The sequence below is a fragment of the Ranitomeya imitator genome, chromosome 4 (assembly GCF_032444005.1).
Source record: "Ranitomeya imitator isolate aRanImi1 chromosome 4, aRanImi1.pri, whole genome shotgun sequence".
Taxonomy (NCBI): Eukaryota; Metazoa; Chordata; class Amphibia; order Anura; family Dendrobatidae; genus Ranitomeya; species Ranitomeya imitator.
The window spans coordinates 427,513,698-427,531,947 of record NC_091285.1 but is presented as its reverse complement, the minus strand read 5'-3'; the positions used below and the strand labels follow the sequence as shown (position 1 = coordinate 427,531,947).

Sequence of the window (18,250 nt, the reverse complement as noted above, 5' to 3'; positions counted from 1 at the left end):
TCTGATATCTGGCACCCCCACTGATCAATTGTTTTCAGCTTTGGTGGCGGCTAGGTGTTAACAGTGTATGAAGCAGGAATAGCCCATGCTGTCCTTGCATTGTATAGTGTTTGTGTTCATCCAATGCTGCTAACTGCTGATCATTGGGGGTACCGTGTCTCAGGCCACACCAATCTGATATTGATTTTTTTTTAACAGAAGAACGAGGGCTTCGCTTGGATTGAGCGTGCAATAAAGATGTTAAAGCCTGTGTTTTTGATTCTTTCAAAAAAATACTTTATTCTTAATGTGTGTGTGTATTATTAACCCTTTCATACTATTGGATTAATAATGGATATTACCCCATATGCCAATGCCACAGGGCAGTGGGAAGAGAGAGGCTCAGTGCCTTTTCTGGGGTGGCCGGGGGCAGATGTGTTTAGCCAGGGGGGGCAATAACCATGGTCCCTCTCTAGGCTTTTAATATCTGCCCTCAGTCACTGGCTTTCCCTCTCTGGCGGAGAAAATTACGTGGGAGCCCACGCCAGTTTTTTCCATGAATTAATCCTGTAATTTAATCCCTACAGCTCCCAAACTTTGCACACACACTACTAACATTATTAATGAGGGACATATAAAAATCTATCTTCATATCATATCCTGTATATATTCATACAGTACAGAGCAAAAGTTTGGACACACCTCATTTAAAGATTTTTCTGTATTTTCATGACTATGAAAATTGTAAATTCACACTGAAGGCATCAAAACAATTAATTAGCCCATGTGCAATTATATACTTAACAAAAAAGTGTGAAACAACTGAAAATATGTATTATATTATAGGTTCTTCAAAGTAGCCACCTTTTGCTTTGATGACTGCTTTGCACACTCTTGGCCTTCTCTTGATCTTGAGCTTCAAGAGGTAGTCACCGGAAATGGTCTTCCAACAATCTAGAAGGAGCTCCCAGAGATGCTTAGCACTAGTTGGCCCTTTTGCCTTCACCCCAAACCATCTCGATTGGGTTCAGGTCTGGTGACTGTGGAGGTCAGGTCATCTGGTGTAGCACCCCATCACTCTCCTTCTTGGTCAAATAGCCCTTACACAGCCTGGAGGTGTGTTTGGGGTCATTGTCCTGTTGAAAAATAAATGATGGTCCAACTAAACGCAAACCGGATGGAATAGCATGCCGCTGCAAGATTCTGTGGTAGCCATGCTGGTTCAGTATGCCTTCAATTTTGAATAAATCCCCAACAGTATCACCAGCAAAGCACCCCCACACCATCACACCTCCTCCTCCGTGCTTCACGGTGGGAACTAGGCATGTAGAGTCCATCCATTCACCTATTCTGCGTCGCACAAAGACACGGTGGTTGGAGCCAAAGATCTCAAATTTGGACTCATCAGACCAAAGCACAGATTGCCACTGGTCTAATGTCCATACCTTGTGTTCTTTATCCCAAACAAGTCTCTTCTGCTTGTTGCCTGTCCTTAGCAGTGGTTTCCTAGCAGCTATTTTACCATGAAGGCCTGCTGCACAAAGTCTCCTCTTAACAGTTGATGTTGAGATGTGTCTGCTGCTAGAACTCTGTGTGGCATTAACCTGGTCTCTAATCTGAGCTGCTGTTAACCTGAGATTTCTGAGGCTGGTAACTTGGATAAACTTATCCTCAGAAGCAGAGCTGACTCTTGGTCTTCCTTTCCTGGGGTGGTCCTCATGTGAGCCAGTTTCTTTGTAGCACTTGATGGTTTTTGCAACTGCACTTGGGGACACTTTCAATGTTTTCCCAATTTTTCAGACTGACTGACCTTCATTTTTTAAAGTAATGATGACCACTCGTTTTTCTTTACTTAGCTGCTTTTTTCTTGCCATAATACAAATTCTAACAGTCTATTCAGTAGGACTATCAGCTGTGTATCCACCAGACTTCTGCAAAACACAACTAATGGTCCCAACCTCATTTATAAGGCAAGAAATCCCACTTATTAATCCTTACAGGGCACACCTGTGAAATGAAAACCATTTCCGGTGACTACCTCTTGAAGCTCATCAAGAGAATGCCAAGAGTGTTCAATGCAGTCATCAAAGCAAAAGGTGGCTTCTTTGAGAAACCTAGAAATAAGACATATTTTCTGTTGTTTCACACTTTTTTGTTAAGTATATAAATTCATAGTTTTGATGCCTTCAGTGTGAATTTACAATTTTCATAGTCATGAAAATACAGAAAAATCTTTAAGGCTGGTTTCACATTTGCGTTTTTTTTTTTGCGTTTTTGAGCAAAAAAACGCAAAAAAAGCTTGCGTTTTTTCCCCTATACTTAACATTAAAAACGCATGCGTTTTTGGCATGCATTTTGACGCGTTTTGACGACGCATGCGTTTTTTCTCTGCATGCGTTGTGTTGCAGAAATGCAACATGTAGTAATTTTTAGCGGCTTTTTTTGCCGCAAAAAAACATATTGATGTCTATGTAAATGCATGCGTTTTTAAGCACATGCGTTTGCATGCGTTTTTATAGAAAAACACAAGAATACACACTGATAAGCCACCCCCCAACCCGAACCCTAAGGGATCCTAACCCTAACCCAAAGGGTTAGGGTTAGGATCCCTAGGGTTAGGGTTAGGATCCCTAGGGTTAGGGTTAGAGTTTGTGTTAGGGTTAGAGTTTGGGTTAGGGTTAGAGTTTGTGTTAGGGTTAGAGTTTGTGTTTTAGGGTTAGGGTTAGAGTTTGGGTTAGGGTTAGGGTTAGAGTTTGTGTTGGAGTTTGTGTTAGAGTTTGTGTTAGGGTTAGGGTTAGAGTTTGGGTTAGGGTTAGAGTTTGTGTTTTAGGGTTAGGGTTAGAGTTTGGGTTAGGGTTAGAGTTTGTGTTAGAGTTTGTGTTAGAGTTTGTGTTAGAGTTTGTGTTAGGGTTTGTGTTAGGGTTAGAGTTTGGGTTAGGGTTAGAGTTTGTGTTTTAGGGTTAGGGTTAGCGTTTGGGTTAGGGTTAGAGTTTGGGTTAGGGTTAGAGTTTGTGTTAGAGTTTGTGTTAGAGTTTGTGTTAGGGTTAGGGTTAGAGTTTGGGTTAGGGTTAGAGTTTGTGTTTTAGGGTTAGGGTTAGCGTTTGGGTTAGAGTTTGTGTTTTAGGGTTAGGGTTAGAGTTTGTGTTAGAGTTTGTGTTAGAGTTTGGGTTAGGGTTAGGGTTTGTGTTAGAGTTTGTGTTAGAGTTTGTGTTAGGGTTAGGGTTAGAGTTTGTGTTAGGGTTAGGGTTAGAGTTTGTGTTAGGGTTAGAGTTTGTGTTAGGGTTAGGGTTAGAGTTTGTGTTTTAGGGTTAGAGTTTGGGTTAGGGTTAGAGTTTGTGTTAGAGTTTGTGTTAGGGTTAGAGTTTGTGTTAGAGTTTGTGTTAGAGTTAGGGTTAGAGTTTAGGTTAGGGTTAGGGTTAGAGTTTGTGTTTTAGGGTTAGGGTTAGAGTTTGGGTTAGGGTTAGAGTTTGGGTTAGGGTTAGAGTTTGTGTTAGAGTTTGTGTTAGGGTTTGTGTTAGGGTTAGAGTTTGGGTTAGGGTTAGGGTTTGTGTTAGAGTTTGTGTTAGAGTTTGTGTTAGGGTTAGGGTTAGGGTTAGAGTTTGTGTTAGGGTTAGGGTTAGAGTTTGTGTTAGGGTTAGAGTTTGTGTTAGGGTTAGGTTAGAGTTTGTGTTAGAGTTTGTGTTAGAGTTTGTGTTAGAGTTAGGGTTAGAGTTTAGGTTAGGGTTAGGGTTAGAGTTTGTGTTTTACAGTTAGGGTTAGAGTTTGGGTTAGGGTTAGAGTTTGTGTTAGGGTTAGAGTTTGTGTTAGAGTTTGTGTTAGAGTTTGTGTTAGAGTTTGTGTTAGAGTTTGTGTTAGGGTTAGAGTTTGGGTTAGGGTTAGAGTTTGTGTTAGAGTTTGTGTTAGGGTTAGAGTTTGTGTTAGAGTTTGTATTAGAGTTAGGGTTAGAGTTTAGGTTAGGGTTAGAGTTTGTGTTAGGGTTAGAGTTTGTGTTAGAGTTTGTGTTAGAGTTTGTGTTAGAGTTTGTATTAGGGTTAGAGTTTAGGTTAGGGTTAGAGTTTGTGTTTTAGGGTTAGGGTTAGAGTTTGGGTTAGGGTTAGAGTTTGTGTTAGGGTTAGAGTTTGTGTTAGAGTTTGTGTTAGAGTTTGTGTTAGGGTTAGAGTTTGAGTTAGGGTTAGAGTTTGTGTTTTAGGGTTAGGGTTAGAGTTTGGGTTAGGGTTAGAGTTTGTGTTAGAGTTTGTGTTAGAGTTTGTGTTAGAGTTTGTGTTAGAGTTAGGGTTAGAGTTTGGGTTAGGGTTAGAGTTTGTGTTTTAGGGTTAGGGTTAGAGTTTGGGTTAGGGTTAGAGTTTGTGTTAGAGTTTGTGTTAGGCTTAGGGTTAGAGTTTGGGTTAGGGTTAGAGTTTGTGTTAGAGTTTGTGTTAGAGTTTGTGTTAGGGTTAGAGTTTGGGTTGGGGTTAGAGTTTGTGTTTTAGGGTTAGGGTTAGGATCCCTAGAGTTACTAGGGATCCTAACCCTAACCCTAGGTATTTCTGTTTATAGTGGGTTTTCTAGTTAGAGTTTGTGTTAGAGTTTGTGTTAGGGTTAGAGTTTGTGTTAGAGTTTGTGTTAGAGTTTGTGTTAGAGTTAGGGTTAGAGTTTAGGTTAGGGTTAGGGTTAGAGTTTGTGTTTTAGGGTTAGGGTTAGAGTTTGGGTTAGGGTTAGAGTTTGGGTTAGGGTTTGTGTTAGAGTTTGTGTTAGGGTTAGAGTTTGTGTTAGGGTTAGGGTTAGAGTTTGTGTTAGAGTTTGTGTTAGAGTTTGTGTTAGAGTTAGGGTTAGAGTTTAGGTTAGGGTTAGGGTTAGAGTTTGTGTTTTACAGTTAGGGTTAGAGTTTGGGTTAGGGTTAGAGTTTGGGTTAGGGTTAGAGTTTGTGTTAGAGTTTGTGTTAGGGTTTGTGTTAGGGTTAGAGTTTGGGTTAGGGTTAGGGTTTGTGTTAGAGTTTGTGTTAGAGTTTGTGTTAGGGTTAGGGTTAGAGTTTGTGTTAGGGTTAGGGTTAGAGTTTGTGTTAGGGTTAGAGTTTGTGTTAGGGTTAGGGTTAGAGTTTGTGTTAGAGTTTGTGTTAGAGTTTGTGTTAGAGTTAGGGTTAGAGTTTAGGTTAGGGTTAGGGTTAGAGTTTGTGTTTTACAGTTAGGGTTAGAGTTTGGGTTAGGGTTAGAGTTTGTGTTAGGGTTAGAGTTTGTGTTAGAGTTTGTGTTAGAGTTTGTGTTAGAGTTTGTGTTAGAGTTTGTGTTAGAGTTTGTGTTAGGGTTAGAGTTTGTGTTAGAGTTTGTGTTAGAGTTTGTGTTAGAGTTTGTGTTAGAGTTTGTGTTAGAGTTTGTGTTAGGGTTAGAGTTTGGGTTAGGGTTAGAGTTTGTGTTAGAGTTTGTGTTAGGGTTAGAGTTTGTGTTAGAGTTTGTATTAGAGTTAGGGTTAGAGTTTAGGTTAGGGTTAGAGTTTGTGTTAGGGTTAGAGTTTGTGTTAGAGTTTGTGTTAGAGTTTGTATTAGGGTTAGAGTTTGGGTTAGGGTTAGAGTTTGTGTTTTAGGGTTAGGGTTAGAGTTTGGGTTAGGGTTAGAGTTTGTGTTAGGGTTAGAGTTTGTGTTAGAGTTTGTGTTAGAGTTTGTGTTAGAGTTTGTGTTAGGGTTAGAGTTTGAGTTAGGGTTAGAGTTTGTGTTTTAGGGTTAGGGTTAGAGTTTGGGTTAGGGTTAGAGTTTGTGTTAGAGTTTGTGTTAGAGTTTGTGTTAGAGTTTGTGTTAGAGTTAGGGTTAGAGTTTGGGTTAGGGTTAGAGTTTGTGTTTTAGGGTTAGGGTTAGAGTTTGGGTTAGGGTTAGAGTTTGTGTTAGAGTTTGTGTTAGGCTTAGGGTTAGAGTTTGGGTTAGGGTTAGAGTTTGTGTTAGAGTTTGTGTTAGAGTTTGTGTTAGGGTTAGAGTTTGGGTTGGGGTTAGAGTTTGTGTTTTAGGGTTAGGGTTAGGATCCCTAGAGTTACTAGGGATCCTAACCCTAACCCTAGGTATTTCTGTTTATAGTGGGTTTTCTAGTTGATTTTGATGATTGGCAGCTGTCACACACTTCTCATCATGCGTTTCAAAAATGCAAACGCAGGAAAAAATGCATGTAAACGCGTCAAAACGCTGCGTTTGTGTTAAAACATGTAAAAACGCATGCGCCTAAAAAACACAGCATTTAAACGCTGTTTTCTCACCAAATGCGTTTGCGTTTAAAACACTGCGTTTTTAAATGCAAATGTGAAACCAGCCTTAATGAGGTGTGTCCAAACTTTTGCTCTGTACTGTGTATATATATATATATATATATATATATATATATATACAGTATAATATGTATACACATCTATACTATGCTGGGTGGGCGATCCGAGTAGGGAAATACTTGCTATTTTCTGAGTACCGCGAGTACTTCATTACTCGCAGAGTACCAAATACCCACGATTATACTCGCTCATCCCTAGTACTGTCGTCTCAGCCACTGCCGACAATGGGGGGGTATAGGGGTCTTTGTTAAGTTATTTATCTGGCCCTGCAACTGATATTGCGATGACTCTGGACTGCGGCAATCCTTTGCCAGATCCTGAATCATCTGCATCAAATTCGCCACCTGGTCACAAAGCGTTACTGGCGAAAAACAAAAATGTATTGGCCAGACGTGATGTGATGCTAGTCACCTCTAACGGCCAAGCTATGAATCAGAATGGTCAAGGAGTCCAAGCTCAGAAGCCAAAAGGGGACGTCATAAACAAAAGGAAGAGACAAAAGCGTAGTAAGGTAACATTCTGAGGTCAGAGCACTGGGAAGATAACGGACCAGAGCTGAAGGGGTTAAAGAGGTGGATGGTCAGAATGAAGTCCATGGTCAGGCAACAGATCAAGCATACACAACTCAAAGCACAGGAAAGCACAAGACTCACAGGCTGAATGCATGTCTGGCAGAGGTCTGGGAGAAACCGCTCAGTTAAGAAGATGGCCATTAACTGGAATAATAAACACATGGAGACAGCTGATGTTTCAGAGTCTCAGATTGGATAGTTGAGATGTCAATCAACACATTGATAGCTCAGCACCCCCTGTAACAGATTGGATAGCCAAGTTGTAAATCAAAGTACCGACACCTTCAGCACACCCCTATACCAGATTGGACTGACAAGCTGTCATCCCAGACATACTGGGGGTGGAACCATGACAGTTCTTAAAGGGAACCTGTCACCCCGTTTTTTGAGATTGAGCTATAAATACTGTTAAATAGGGCCTGCGCTGTGTGTTCCTATAGTGTATGTAGTGTACCCCGATTCCCCATGTATGCTGAGAAATAACTTACCAAAGTCGCCGTTTTCGCCTGTCAATCAGGCTGGTCAGGTCGGGAGGGCGTGGTGACATCGCTGGTTCTTCCTCAGCTTTACGTTGGTGGCGTATTGGCGTAGTGGTGAACAAGCAGCGCGCGATCTGCGCTGTCATCCCTTTCGTCGGTGAGGGCGGCCATCTTCCTGGGGCAGCGCGTGCGCAGATCGAGTGCTCTGCTGCACGGGGCTTCAGGAAAATGGCCGCGGGATGCCGCACGTGCGCATTAGAGATCGCAGCGGCCATTTTCCCAAAGCCGAGTTTGCATCTCGGCTTTGGGAAAATGGCCGCCGCGATCTCTAATGCGCACGCGCGGCATCCCGCGGCCATTTTCCTGAAGCCCCGTGCAGCAGAGCACTCGATCTGCGCACGCGCTGCCCCAGGAAGATGGCCGCCCTCACCGACGAAAGGGATGACAGCGCAGATCGCGCGCTGCTTGTTCGCCAATACGCCACCAACGTAAAGCTGAGGAAGAACCAGCGATGTCACCACGCCCTCCCGACCTGACCAGCCTGATTGACAGGCGAAAACGGCGACTTTGGTAAGTTATTTCTCAGCATACATGGGGAATCGGGGTACACTACATACACTATAGGAACACACAGCGCAGGCCCTATTTAACAGTATTTATAGCTCAATCTCAAAAAACGGGGTGACAGGTTCCCTTTAACCCCTTTACCCCCAAGGGTGGTTTGCACGTCAATGACCAGGCCAATTTTTACAATTCTGACCACTGTCCCTTTATGAGGTTATAACTCCGAAACGCTTCAACGGATCCTGGTGATTCTGACATTGTTTTCTCGTGACATATTGTACTTCATGATAGTTGTAAAATTTCTTTGATAGTACCTGCGTTTATTTGTGAAAAAAACGGAAATTTGGCGAAAATTTTGAAAATTTCGCAATTTCCAAACTTTGAATTTTTATGCAATTAAATCACAGAGATATGTCACACAAAATACTTAATAAGTAACATTTCCCACATGTCTCCTTTACATCAGCATAATTTTGGAACCAATTTTTTTTTTTGTTAGGGAGTTATAAGGGTTAAAAGTTGACCAGCAATTTCTCATTTTTACAACACCATTTTTTTTTAGGGACCACGTCTCATTTGAAGTCATTTTGAGGGGTCTATATGATAGAAAATTCCCAAGTGTGACACCATTCTAAAAACTGCACCCCTCAAGGTGCTCAAAACCACATTCAAGAAGTTTATTAACCCTTCAGGTGTTTAATAGGAATTTTTGGAATGTTTAAATAAAAATGAACATTTAACTTTTTTACACAAAAAATTTACTTCAGCTCCAATTTGTTTTATTTTACCAAGGGTAACAGGAGAAATTGGACCCAAAAAGTTGTTGTCCAATTTGTCCTGAGTACGCTGATACCCCATATGTGGCAGTAAACCACTGTTTGGGCGCATGGGAGAGCTCGGAAGGGAAGGAGCGCTATTTGACTTTTCAATGCAAAATTGACAGGAATTGAGATGGGACGCCATGTTGCGTTTGGAGAGCCACTGATGTGCCTAAACATTGAAACCCCCCACAAGTGACACCATTTTGGAAAGTAGACCCCCTAAGGAACTTATCTGGATGTGTGGTGAGCACTTTGACCCACCAAGTGCTTCACAGAAGTTTATAATGCAGAACCGTAAAAATAAAAAATCATATTTTTTCACAAAAATTATATTTTTGCCCCCAATTTTTTATTTTTCCAAGGGTAAGAGAAGAAATTGGACCTCAAAAGTTGTTGTCCAATTTGTCCTGAGTACGCTGATACCCCATATGTTGGGGTAAACCCCTGTTTGGGCACACAGGAGAGCTCGGAAGGGAAGGAGCACTGTTTTACTTTTTCAACGCAGAATTGGCTGGAATTGAGATCGGACGCCATGTCGTGTTTGGAGAGCCCCTGATGTGCCGAAACAGTGGAAACCCCCCAATTATAACTGAAACCCTAATCTAAACACACCCCTAACCCTAATTCCAACGGTAACCCTAACCACACCTCTAACCCTGACACACCCCTAACCCTAATCCCAACCCTATTCCCAACTGTAAATGTAATCTAAACCCTAACCCTAACTGTAACCCCAACCCTAACCCTAACCCTAGCCCTAACCCTAGCCCTAACCCTAGCCCTAACCCTAACCCTAACCCTAACCCTAGCCCTAACCCTAACCCTAACCCTAGCCCTAGCCCTAACCCTAGCCCTAACCCTAGCCCTAACCCTAGCCCTAGCCCTAACCCTAGCCCTAACCCTAGCCCTAGCCCTAACCCTAGCCCTAATGGGAAAATGGAAATAAATACATTTTTTTTTATTTTTCCCTAACTAAGGGGGTGATGAAGGGGGGTTTGATTTACTTTTATAGCGAGTTTTTTAGCGGATTTTTATGATTGGCAGCCGTCACACACTGAAAGACCCTTTTTATTGCAAAAAATATTTTTTGCAATACCACATTTTGAGAGCTATAATTTTTCCATATTTTGGTCCACAGAGTCATGTGAGGTCTTGTTTTTTGCGGGACGAGTTGATGTTTTTATTGAAAACATTTTTGGGCACGTGACATTTTTTGATCGCTTTTTATTCCGATTTTTGTGAGGAAGAATGACCAAAAGCCAGCTATTCATGAATTTCTATTGGGGGAGGCGTTTATACCGTTCCGCGTTTGGTAAAATTGATAAATCAGTTTTATTCTTCGGGTCAGTACGATTACAGCGATACCTCATTTATATCATTTTTTTATGGTTTGGCGCTTTTATACGATAAAAACTATTTTACAGAAAAATAATTATTTTTGCATCGCTTTATTCTCAGGACTATAACTTTTTTATTTTTTTGCTGATGATGCTGTATGGTGGCTCTTTTTTTGCGGGACAATATGACGCTTTCAGCGGTACCATGGTTATTTATATCTGTCCTTTTGATCGCGTGTTATTCCACTTTTTGTTCGGCGGTATGATAATAAAGCGTTGTTTTTTGCCTCGTTTTTTTTTTTCTTACGGTGTTTACTGAAGGGGTTAACTAGTGGGACAGTTTTATAGGTCGGGTCGTTACGGACGCGGCGATACTAAATATGTGTACTTTTATTGGGTTTTTTTTTTTATTTAGATGAAGAAATGTATTTATGGGAATAATATTTTTTTTTTTTTTTCATTATTTTTATTTTTTTTACACATTTGGAAAATTTTTTTTAAACTTTTTTACTTTGTCCCGGGGGGGACATCACAGATCAGTGATCTGACAGTTTGCACAGCACTCTGTCAGATCACTGATCTGATATGCAGCGCTGCAGGCTTCACAGTGCCTGCTCTGAGCAGGCTCTGTGAAGCCACCTCCCTCCCTGCAGGACCCGGATCCGCGGCCATCTTGGATCCGGAGCTGGACTGAGCAGGGAGGGAGGTGAGACCCTCGCAGCAACGCGATCACATCGCGTTGCTCCGGGGGTCTCAGGGAAGCCCGCAGGGAGCCCCCTCCCTGCGCGGTGCTTCCCTGCACCGCCGGCACATCGCGATTGCGGTGTGCCAGGGGTTAATGTGCCGGGGGCGGTCCGTGACCGCTCCTGGCACATAGTGCCGGATGTCAGCTGCGATAAGCAGCTGACACCCGGCCGCGATCGGCCGCGCTCCCCCCGTGAGCGCGGCCGATCGGCTATGACGTACTATCCCGTCCAGGGTCAGATAAGCCCAGGGCACCTCGACGGGATAGTACGTCTAAGGTCACAGAGGGGTTAAGAAAGTTTGTTTGCAATAATTTTTAAGTGTATATTCAGCTTTATACTGGCCTCCAGATTTGTTGTGAATATAGGATCTGCCATTGTTAGTGCCTAATAGACTGCCTCCAGTGTAATGCTGAGAGGCACAATTCACTGCAATACAGAAATATTGCAGCAAATTATACCATCATCAACGAACACTTTGCCCATTAACAATATTTTATTATGTCAAAAAAGAAAAGAAAAAGTACACATGTAGCATTTTGACCTCCATAACAATCCATATTATTATTATTATGTTATTTAATCTCTATGATAAATGCGATAAAAAAATAATAAACAACGACCAGAGTGCTGGGTTTTTTTTAAATGATCCACCCCGCCAAAAAAAAACAATCAAAGCTCTTATGTACCCCAAATTTACAGTATACCAATAAAAGGTACCGTATTTTTCGGACTATAAGACGCACCGGACTATAAGGCGCACCCAGGTTTTAGAGGTGGAAAATAGGGAAAAAAAATATTTGAAGCTAAAAAATGTGGTAAAATATTTAATAACATAAATGACATACTATTATATGTGGTGTTATTATATATAATAGTATGTTATTATGTTGGATGCTGTGGGACAAGTGTGGTGTCTGTACAGTACTATATGAAGATGCTGGAGGGTGAGTATAAGAATGGGGGCACAGGGCTTATATTTAAAGCACCACTCCAGCACTGCAAAATAACACTGGAGTGCTGCTTTAACATCCCATGGGAGAACTATAACTCCCAGCATGTCCTGCAGATCCTATGACATGCTGGGAGTTATAGTTCACCAAAGGAGTGGCAGAGTGCTTTATTGTGTTTTGTAAAGACTAACCTCTTAAATGTGGCAGCCAGCCACACTATGGTGAGGTTAAAGCTGGAGCATCCCATTACTGTACACAGAGCAGTCCCTCTTTCATTTCCATAGCACAGGTTATGAGGAAGCTGCAGTGGAGACTGGAGAGCCTGAAGGACCTGTGATGATGTCAAGAAGAGGGAGGGCTCTGAGCTGCCATGTGATGCTCCAGCCCGCCCACTCCTGACATCATCACAGGTCCTCCTGCACAGAACTCAGCGTCCAGCCCAGGCATGGCAGGCAGGTATGCAGCCATCTCCTCTCTCCCTTGGCCCCTGCTGCTGCCTCCTCTCCCCCGGACACACAGACCTGCCCAGCTGCTGCAGGAATCAGCGCTGGAGAAGCCATGTGTGTCCCTGCTTAAGCATTTGCTGCTCCCGGCTCACCGCTCAGCTGATAGGTGGGCGGGGAGCCGCTAATGAATATTCACTGCACTTAATCATCGGGAGCACATGGTTTCTCCAGCGCTGATTCTGGGCAGCGGGGACATCCTGAAGTGGGATAACAGTGCGATCCCACTCACTGCTGCCCCCCTCCCCACATGCTACATCCGTACCATAAGACGCACCCACACTTTCCTCCCAAATTTGGAGGAAAAAAAGTGCGTCTTATGGTCGGAAAAATACGGTAACTCATACCACAAAAATTAACCTTTCACAAAGCTCCATTGCATATTTCTATATTTGTAAAGTGCTGCAGAATATGTTGGCGCTATATCAAGTTATTATTGTTATATTTTTGAGGGTACTATTCTGTTTTCAAGTTGCTTAGTCCTAATGTGAAGACACCAAGAGAAGAGAGTTGAGAAACCTAATAACCATTTAGCATAAGTTTCTGATAAACTTATTCGGGCAATAAAACTAATATGATTGCACTTCCACCAACTATGCTCTTATCATGTGCAGAGTATGTCCATTTTGAAGGGTGCTTTTAATTGAACATAAAAAAATACATCTCACTTACCATTTATAAATGTTGGAGCTGGTTCTGCTCCATAGACTATAATGGGAACTGTTCCTAGTTGACTTTTCGCTTTGACAATAACATACAGGAGTCCTCCCCAGACAGTGGATATCACAACTTTCTCATTAACAACGTTCTTTTTACAGACAACCACTGGGGCACGACACAACTGTTCTGCTGAGCTCAGGTCATCTGTCTGACAGCCGATCTGGACCTAAAATGCAGTATGATAGTGCATAAAATTAGTTCTGGTTGGATGCAAAAAAATCAATCTGAACCAAAAAAATTAATAAATAATAAATCCTATAAGCCAGACTAAAACCTTGAATACCAAGAATACTTATTTCAAAATAATATCTTGAAAAAAAAACTTTATTACGCCATGATGCATGCTAAAATCAATACAGAATAAAACCAAGAACTGCATGATACAGGAATGAATGTCCAATAGCAAATAATGAAACCTGGAAATTCACCAACATTAAAGTGGTAGCCCATTATGACATATTCCATGACTTGAGAATCATACAGCATTGTATTGTCATTGTATTGTTTCTGTTACAGTGCTGTGTAATCAGTTTGTCCTGTCTATCTCCCTGTAGCACAGCTCTGATGTCAGTAACCCTGCCCTTCTCGCTTAAATAGTGTATGTCAGCCATGTTGCTAGTTCATCTTGATGCATGTCTGGTTTAGAATAATCTTTTTACCTACTGCAACCTACCACAGCTACTTCTATTGCACCTACTGCAACTACGGCAGATGCTGCTGTTACTACTGTGCATTATACAAGAATTCAGATGGAAAATAAAACCTCTTCTGAAATCTTTGTATGCACATGATCTGGGGTCAAGTTAAGTTATCTGATGAAATTTCTTAATGTGAGTACTGGTCAATACAAACATCCATAGAAATTATGTTGCAAGATCCCCACACTGACAGCAAAGTTATGGAGTCATAATACATTTTATACTCATTAATAGAGTATGGAATAACTTCATAATCAAACCCATCTCTTCTAACAAGCCTACCACATCAACTACTCAGTAAACTAACTTTGACCTGTTCCCTCCTTCCAAATATTAGCTGCATGTGAATCGGCACCCTACTATTCATCTGTCTCCACACCCTCCATGCACACGATAACTGCACTTGATACTTGACTATTGCACTTAAACATACGGGCTGATGATGACCGGATCATGCACCTTCATATGAAAATCCCTATCTAATATATAATTGCCTAGAATACTACTTCCTGCTAATGTCCGGAGCTAATGTCCGGAGCTAATGTCCGGAGCTAATGTCCGGAGCTAATGTCCGGAGATAAGTGACGTCAACAGTGTCCAGTGTCTGATTGGTTGCCGCCTGCTGCGAGCGACCAATCAGAAACGTGCCGTACTGTGACACACTCCGCCCGCCATTTTGGTGTGATTTTTGAATTTTTACCTCACAGCAAGTTTCTACTGCGTGGAGGCGGGCCCAGTGACGTTGCTCTTCAAGCTCCTGCCGAATTTCAAGTATATATGGATTCTAGACTCCCGATTCTTTAGAATCGGGCTGCCATCTAGTTTATTATAATTGCCAGACCTGAAATAACAAGCACTTTTCACCTATTGTGTCCCCCAATTTCCTTGTAGATTGTAAGCTTGTGAGCAGGGACCTCACCCCCTAATGTCACTGTTTAAATTGTCTTAACTTATACTGAATTTATTGTCTGTACATGTCCCCGCTTAATTGTAAAGTGCTGTGGAATATGTTGGCGCTATATAAATAAAAATTATTATTATTATCATCAAAATCCATAAATTAAGTTACACCCAGCTACTGTCAAAAGCCTACAGATTCAAATAAATACAAAGTTAGCAACAGAATTAAAAGATACCGAAAATAATCACAAGAAGTTAAGAATGTATAAGATCACATAACTCGGTGGTGCACAATCCAGACTACCCCTGTGTTTGTATGTAATTTAATTTATGGATCAAGATGATTAAGTCATTCAATAATTCATATACAGACATATAATGCACTAGCTGGAGATGAGTGGATCAATCTGGGGGGGATTGAGTTCAAGTCGAATTTCCTGATATTTGCGCTTACATGCAAATTTGATCACATTGTAATTTAATTTGCAAAAATAAGAAACTTTCCCTGCAACATTTCCCACATTAGAGAAGCAATTTAGTTTTCAATGGTCAAGTTGGCTTCCCCGCACAGCACCATTTGACTTCACATATTGGTTTATCATTCCTTTTACAGTGGTGTTTAGTAAATTGGAGATCAGGGATTCCCAGTGTATCTTTCTGTCTTTCTCTTGAGGAAAATTCAAACTTCAAACTATCGCACATCTCTAACACTAGACTTTCATGTTGATGAGTTCCCAGGTTTCAAAGTGTCTATTGGACATTCATTCACGTATCAAAAAGTCCTTTGCTGTGATTTATTAAGGCATTTATACCAAAAATCTGGCATAAATACCTTAATAAGTCAAAATATTTCTGCCCAACCTGGCAGATGCACAAAAATATTGCGATTTCTGGCATTTCCACTCCAGTCCCGGCCAGCTACGCTAATCATCATAAGGTATACCACTAAAGTGGCATAGCTTACTATACAAATGTTGAAGCGAGTGTTCGCGAAATGGCCATCGGCGTCTCTCCTCGCACGCCTCTGTAATCCTGCATGTCCATCTTTTCGTCTAAAGTACTGATGGTGTATTAAAGAGTATTGGATATACAGTGCCTAGCGAAAGCATTCAGCTCCTTGGAACTTTTCAACCTTTTCCCACATATCATGCTTCAAACATAAAGATACCAAATGTAATTTTTTGGTGAAGAATCAACAAGTGGAACACAATTGTGAAGTTGAACGAAATTTATTGGTTATTTTAAATTTTTGTGGAAATTCAAAAACTGAAAAGTGGGGCGTTCAATAGTATTCGACCCCTTTTCTTTCAGTGCAGCAAGCTCACTCCAGAAGTTCATTGTGGATCTCTGAAGGATCCAATGTTGTCCTAAATGCCTAATGATGATAAATATAATCCACCTGTGTGTAATCAACTCTCCGTATAAATGCACCTGCTCTGTGATAGTCTCAGGGTTCTGTTTGGAGCACAGAGAGCATCATGAAGACCAAGGAACACAACAGGCTGGTCCGTGATACTGTTGTGGAGAAGTTTAAAGTCGGATTTGGATACAAAATTATTTCCAAAACTTTAAACATCCCAAGGAGCACTGTGCAAGCGATGATATTGAAATGGAAGAAGTTTCATACCACTGCAAATCTACCAAAACCCGGCCGTCCCTCTAAACTTTCATCTCAAATAAGGAGAAGACTGATCAGAGATACAGCCAAGAGGCCCATGATCACTCTGGATGAACTGCAGAGATCTACAGCTGAGGTGGAACAGTCTGTCCATAGGACAACAATCTGGCCTTTATGGAAGAGTGGCAAGAAGAAAGCCATTTCTCAAAGATATCCATAAAATGTGTCATTTAAAGTTTGCAACAAGCCACCTGGGAGACACACAAAACATGTGGAAGAAGGTGCTCTGGTCAGATGAAACTAAAATCAAACTTTTTGGCAACAATGCCAAACAATATGTTTAGCGTAAAGGCAACACAGCTCATCACCCTGAACACACCATCCCCACTGTCAAACGTGGTGGCAGTATCATGGTTTGGGCCTGCTTTTCTTCAGCAGAGACAGAGAAGATGCTTAAAATTCATGGGAAGATGGATGGAGCCAAATACAGGACCATTCTTGAAGAAAGCCTGTTGGAGTCTGCAAAAGACCTGAGACTGGGATGGAGATTTATTTGTCTTCCAACAAGAAAATGATCCCAAACATAAAGCAAAATCCACAATAGAATGGGTTCACAAATAAACATATCCAGGTGTTAGAATGGCCAAGTCAAAGTCCAGACCTCAATCCAATCGAGAATCTGTGGAATGAGCTGAAAACCGCTGTTCACAAATGATCTCCAGCAAACCTCACTGAGCTAGAGCTGTTTGCCAAGGAAGAATGGGCATGAATTTCAGTCTCTTGATGTATAAAACTGATAGAGACATACCCCAAGTGACTTGCAGCTCTAATCGCAGCAAAAGGTGGTGTTAACCCCTTTCTGACATCTGACGTACTATCCCGTCGAGGTGGGGTGGGCCCGTATGACCACCGACGGGATAGTACGTCATACGCGACCGGCCGCGCTAACGGGGGGAGCGCGGCCGATCGCGACCGGGTGTCAGCTGCCTATCGCAGCAGGCCCAGATCCAAAATGGCCGCGGCATCTGGGTCCTGCAGGGAGGGAGGTGGCTAACCAAGCGCCTGCTCAGAGCAGGCGCTTGGTAAGCCTGCAGCACTGTAAGTCAGATCGCTGATCTGACAGAGTGCTGTGCAATCATTTGGTATGTGGGAAAAGGTTGAAATGTTCAAGAGAGCCGAATACTTTTGCAAGGCACTGTATTCCAGCTTGTGAGTGCCGCAATTTTTCTCTTACTCCATGTCACATTATCATGCTCTTTTCATGCTGAGCACTGTTTACCAGCTGCGATTTACCGCTACGTTCCTGGTTACAAGATTCACAACTAAATAAGAGGTGATTTGTTAACCCTAGTTCATTTTCCTCTTGTCATGAACGCTATACAAATGTGTGTTTGCCTCCCCTTGGCATATATTTTAGGCAACAGTGCCCACTGGACATCAGGCGCTCCTGATTCATTAAGCATCGCATGCCACATAATGAATCATGCCAGTGTACTCTACCGAGAACTTCACTAAGGCTAGTTTCACACTAGCGTTCGGCAGGGCTGCGGACTTCCTCCATGAAGCCCCGCCCACTGCCGCACGTCTTCATTCAGCTCCGCCTATGGCTGCATGCGTCCTGCGTACCATATTTTAAACATTGGGTACGCAGGCCATGCGGATGCATGTGGATGACTCTGCATCCGTCATTTTCACGCTGCGCCGACCGCAACAAAATGCAACATGAATGAAGAGGCACGGCAGTGGGTGGGGCGTCATGGAGGAAGTCCGCAGCCCTGCTGAACGCTAGTGTGAAACACCACTCTTAATTAGCCATCACCCTTGTTTTTATTCTACAATGATTTTAGAGTGCATCATGGCTCAATAAAGTTATTTATTTTATTATTTTGTAGTAAAACTTCCTTGGTATTGTACGTTTTTATACACAGAAAAAGCGTGCTTTCATTGCTCTTAATATCATATGAGTCCAGGAACGACACACCAACACTGCATATCAATATAAATTTGCATGTGTCTTCAATGCATGATTTCTCAGCGTTGGCACATAAGATCGCTGCAAAAAAGTGTAATTGTTATTGGTG

General features: G+C 42.0%; 1 protein-coding gene across 2 annotated transcripts in view; it reads right to left on the bottom strand.

Moving 5' to 3' along the window:
* LOC138676323 (TRPM8 channel-associated factor homolog) overlaps positions 1–18,250 on the bottom strand; it is a 151,252-nt gene that overhangs the window by 72,461 nt on the left and 60,541 nt on the right. For both annotated transcript variants that reach the window (XM_069765509.1, XM_069765510.1), the window contains exon 5: positions 12,906–13,119. In XM_069765509.1, the coding sequence (XP_069621610.1) occupies positions 12,906–13,119 (214 nt within the window). The remainder of the gene's footprint in view (positions 1–12,905; positions 13,120–18,250) is intronic.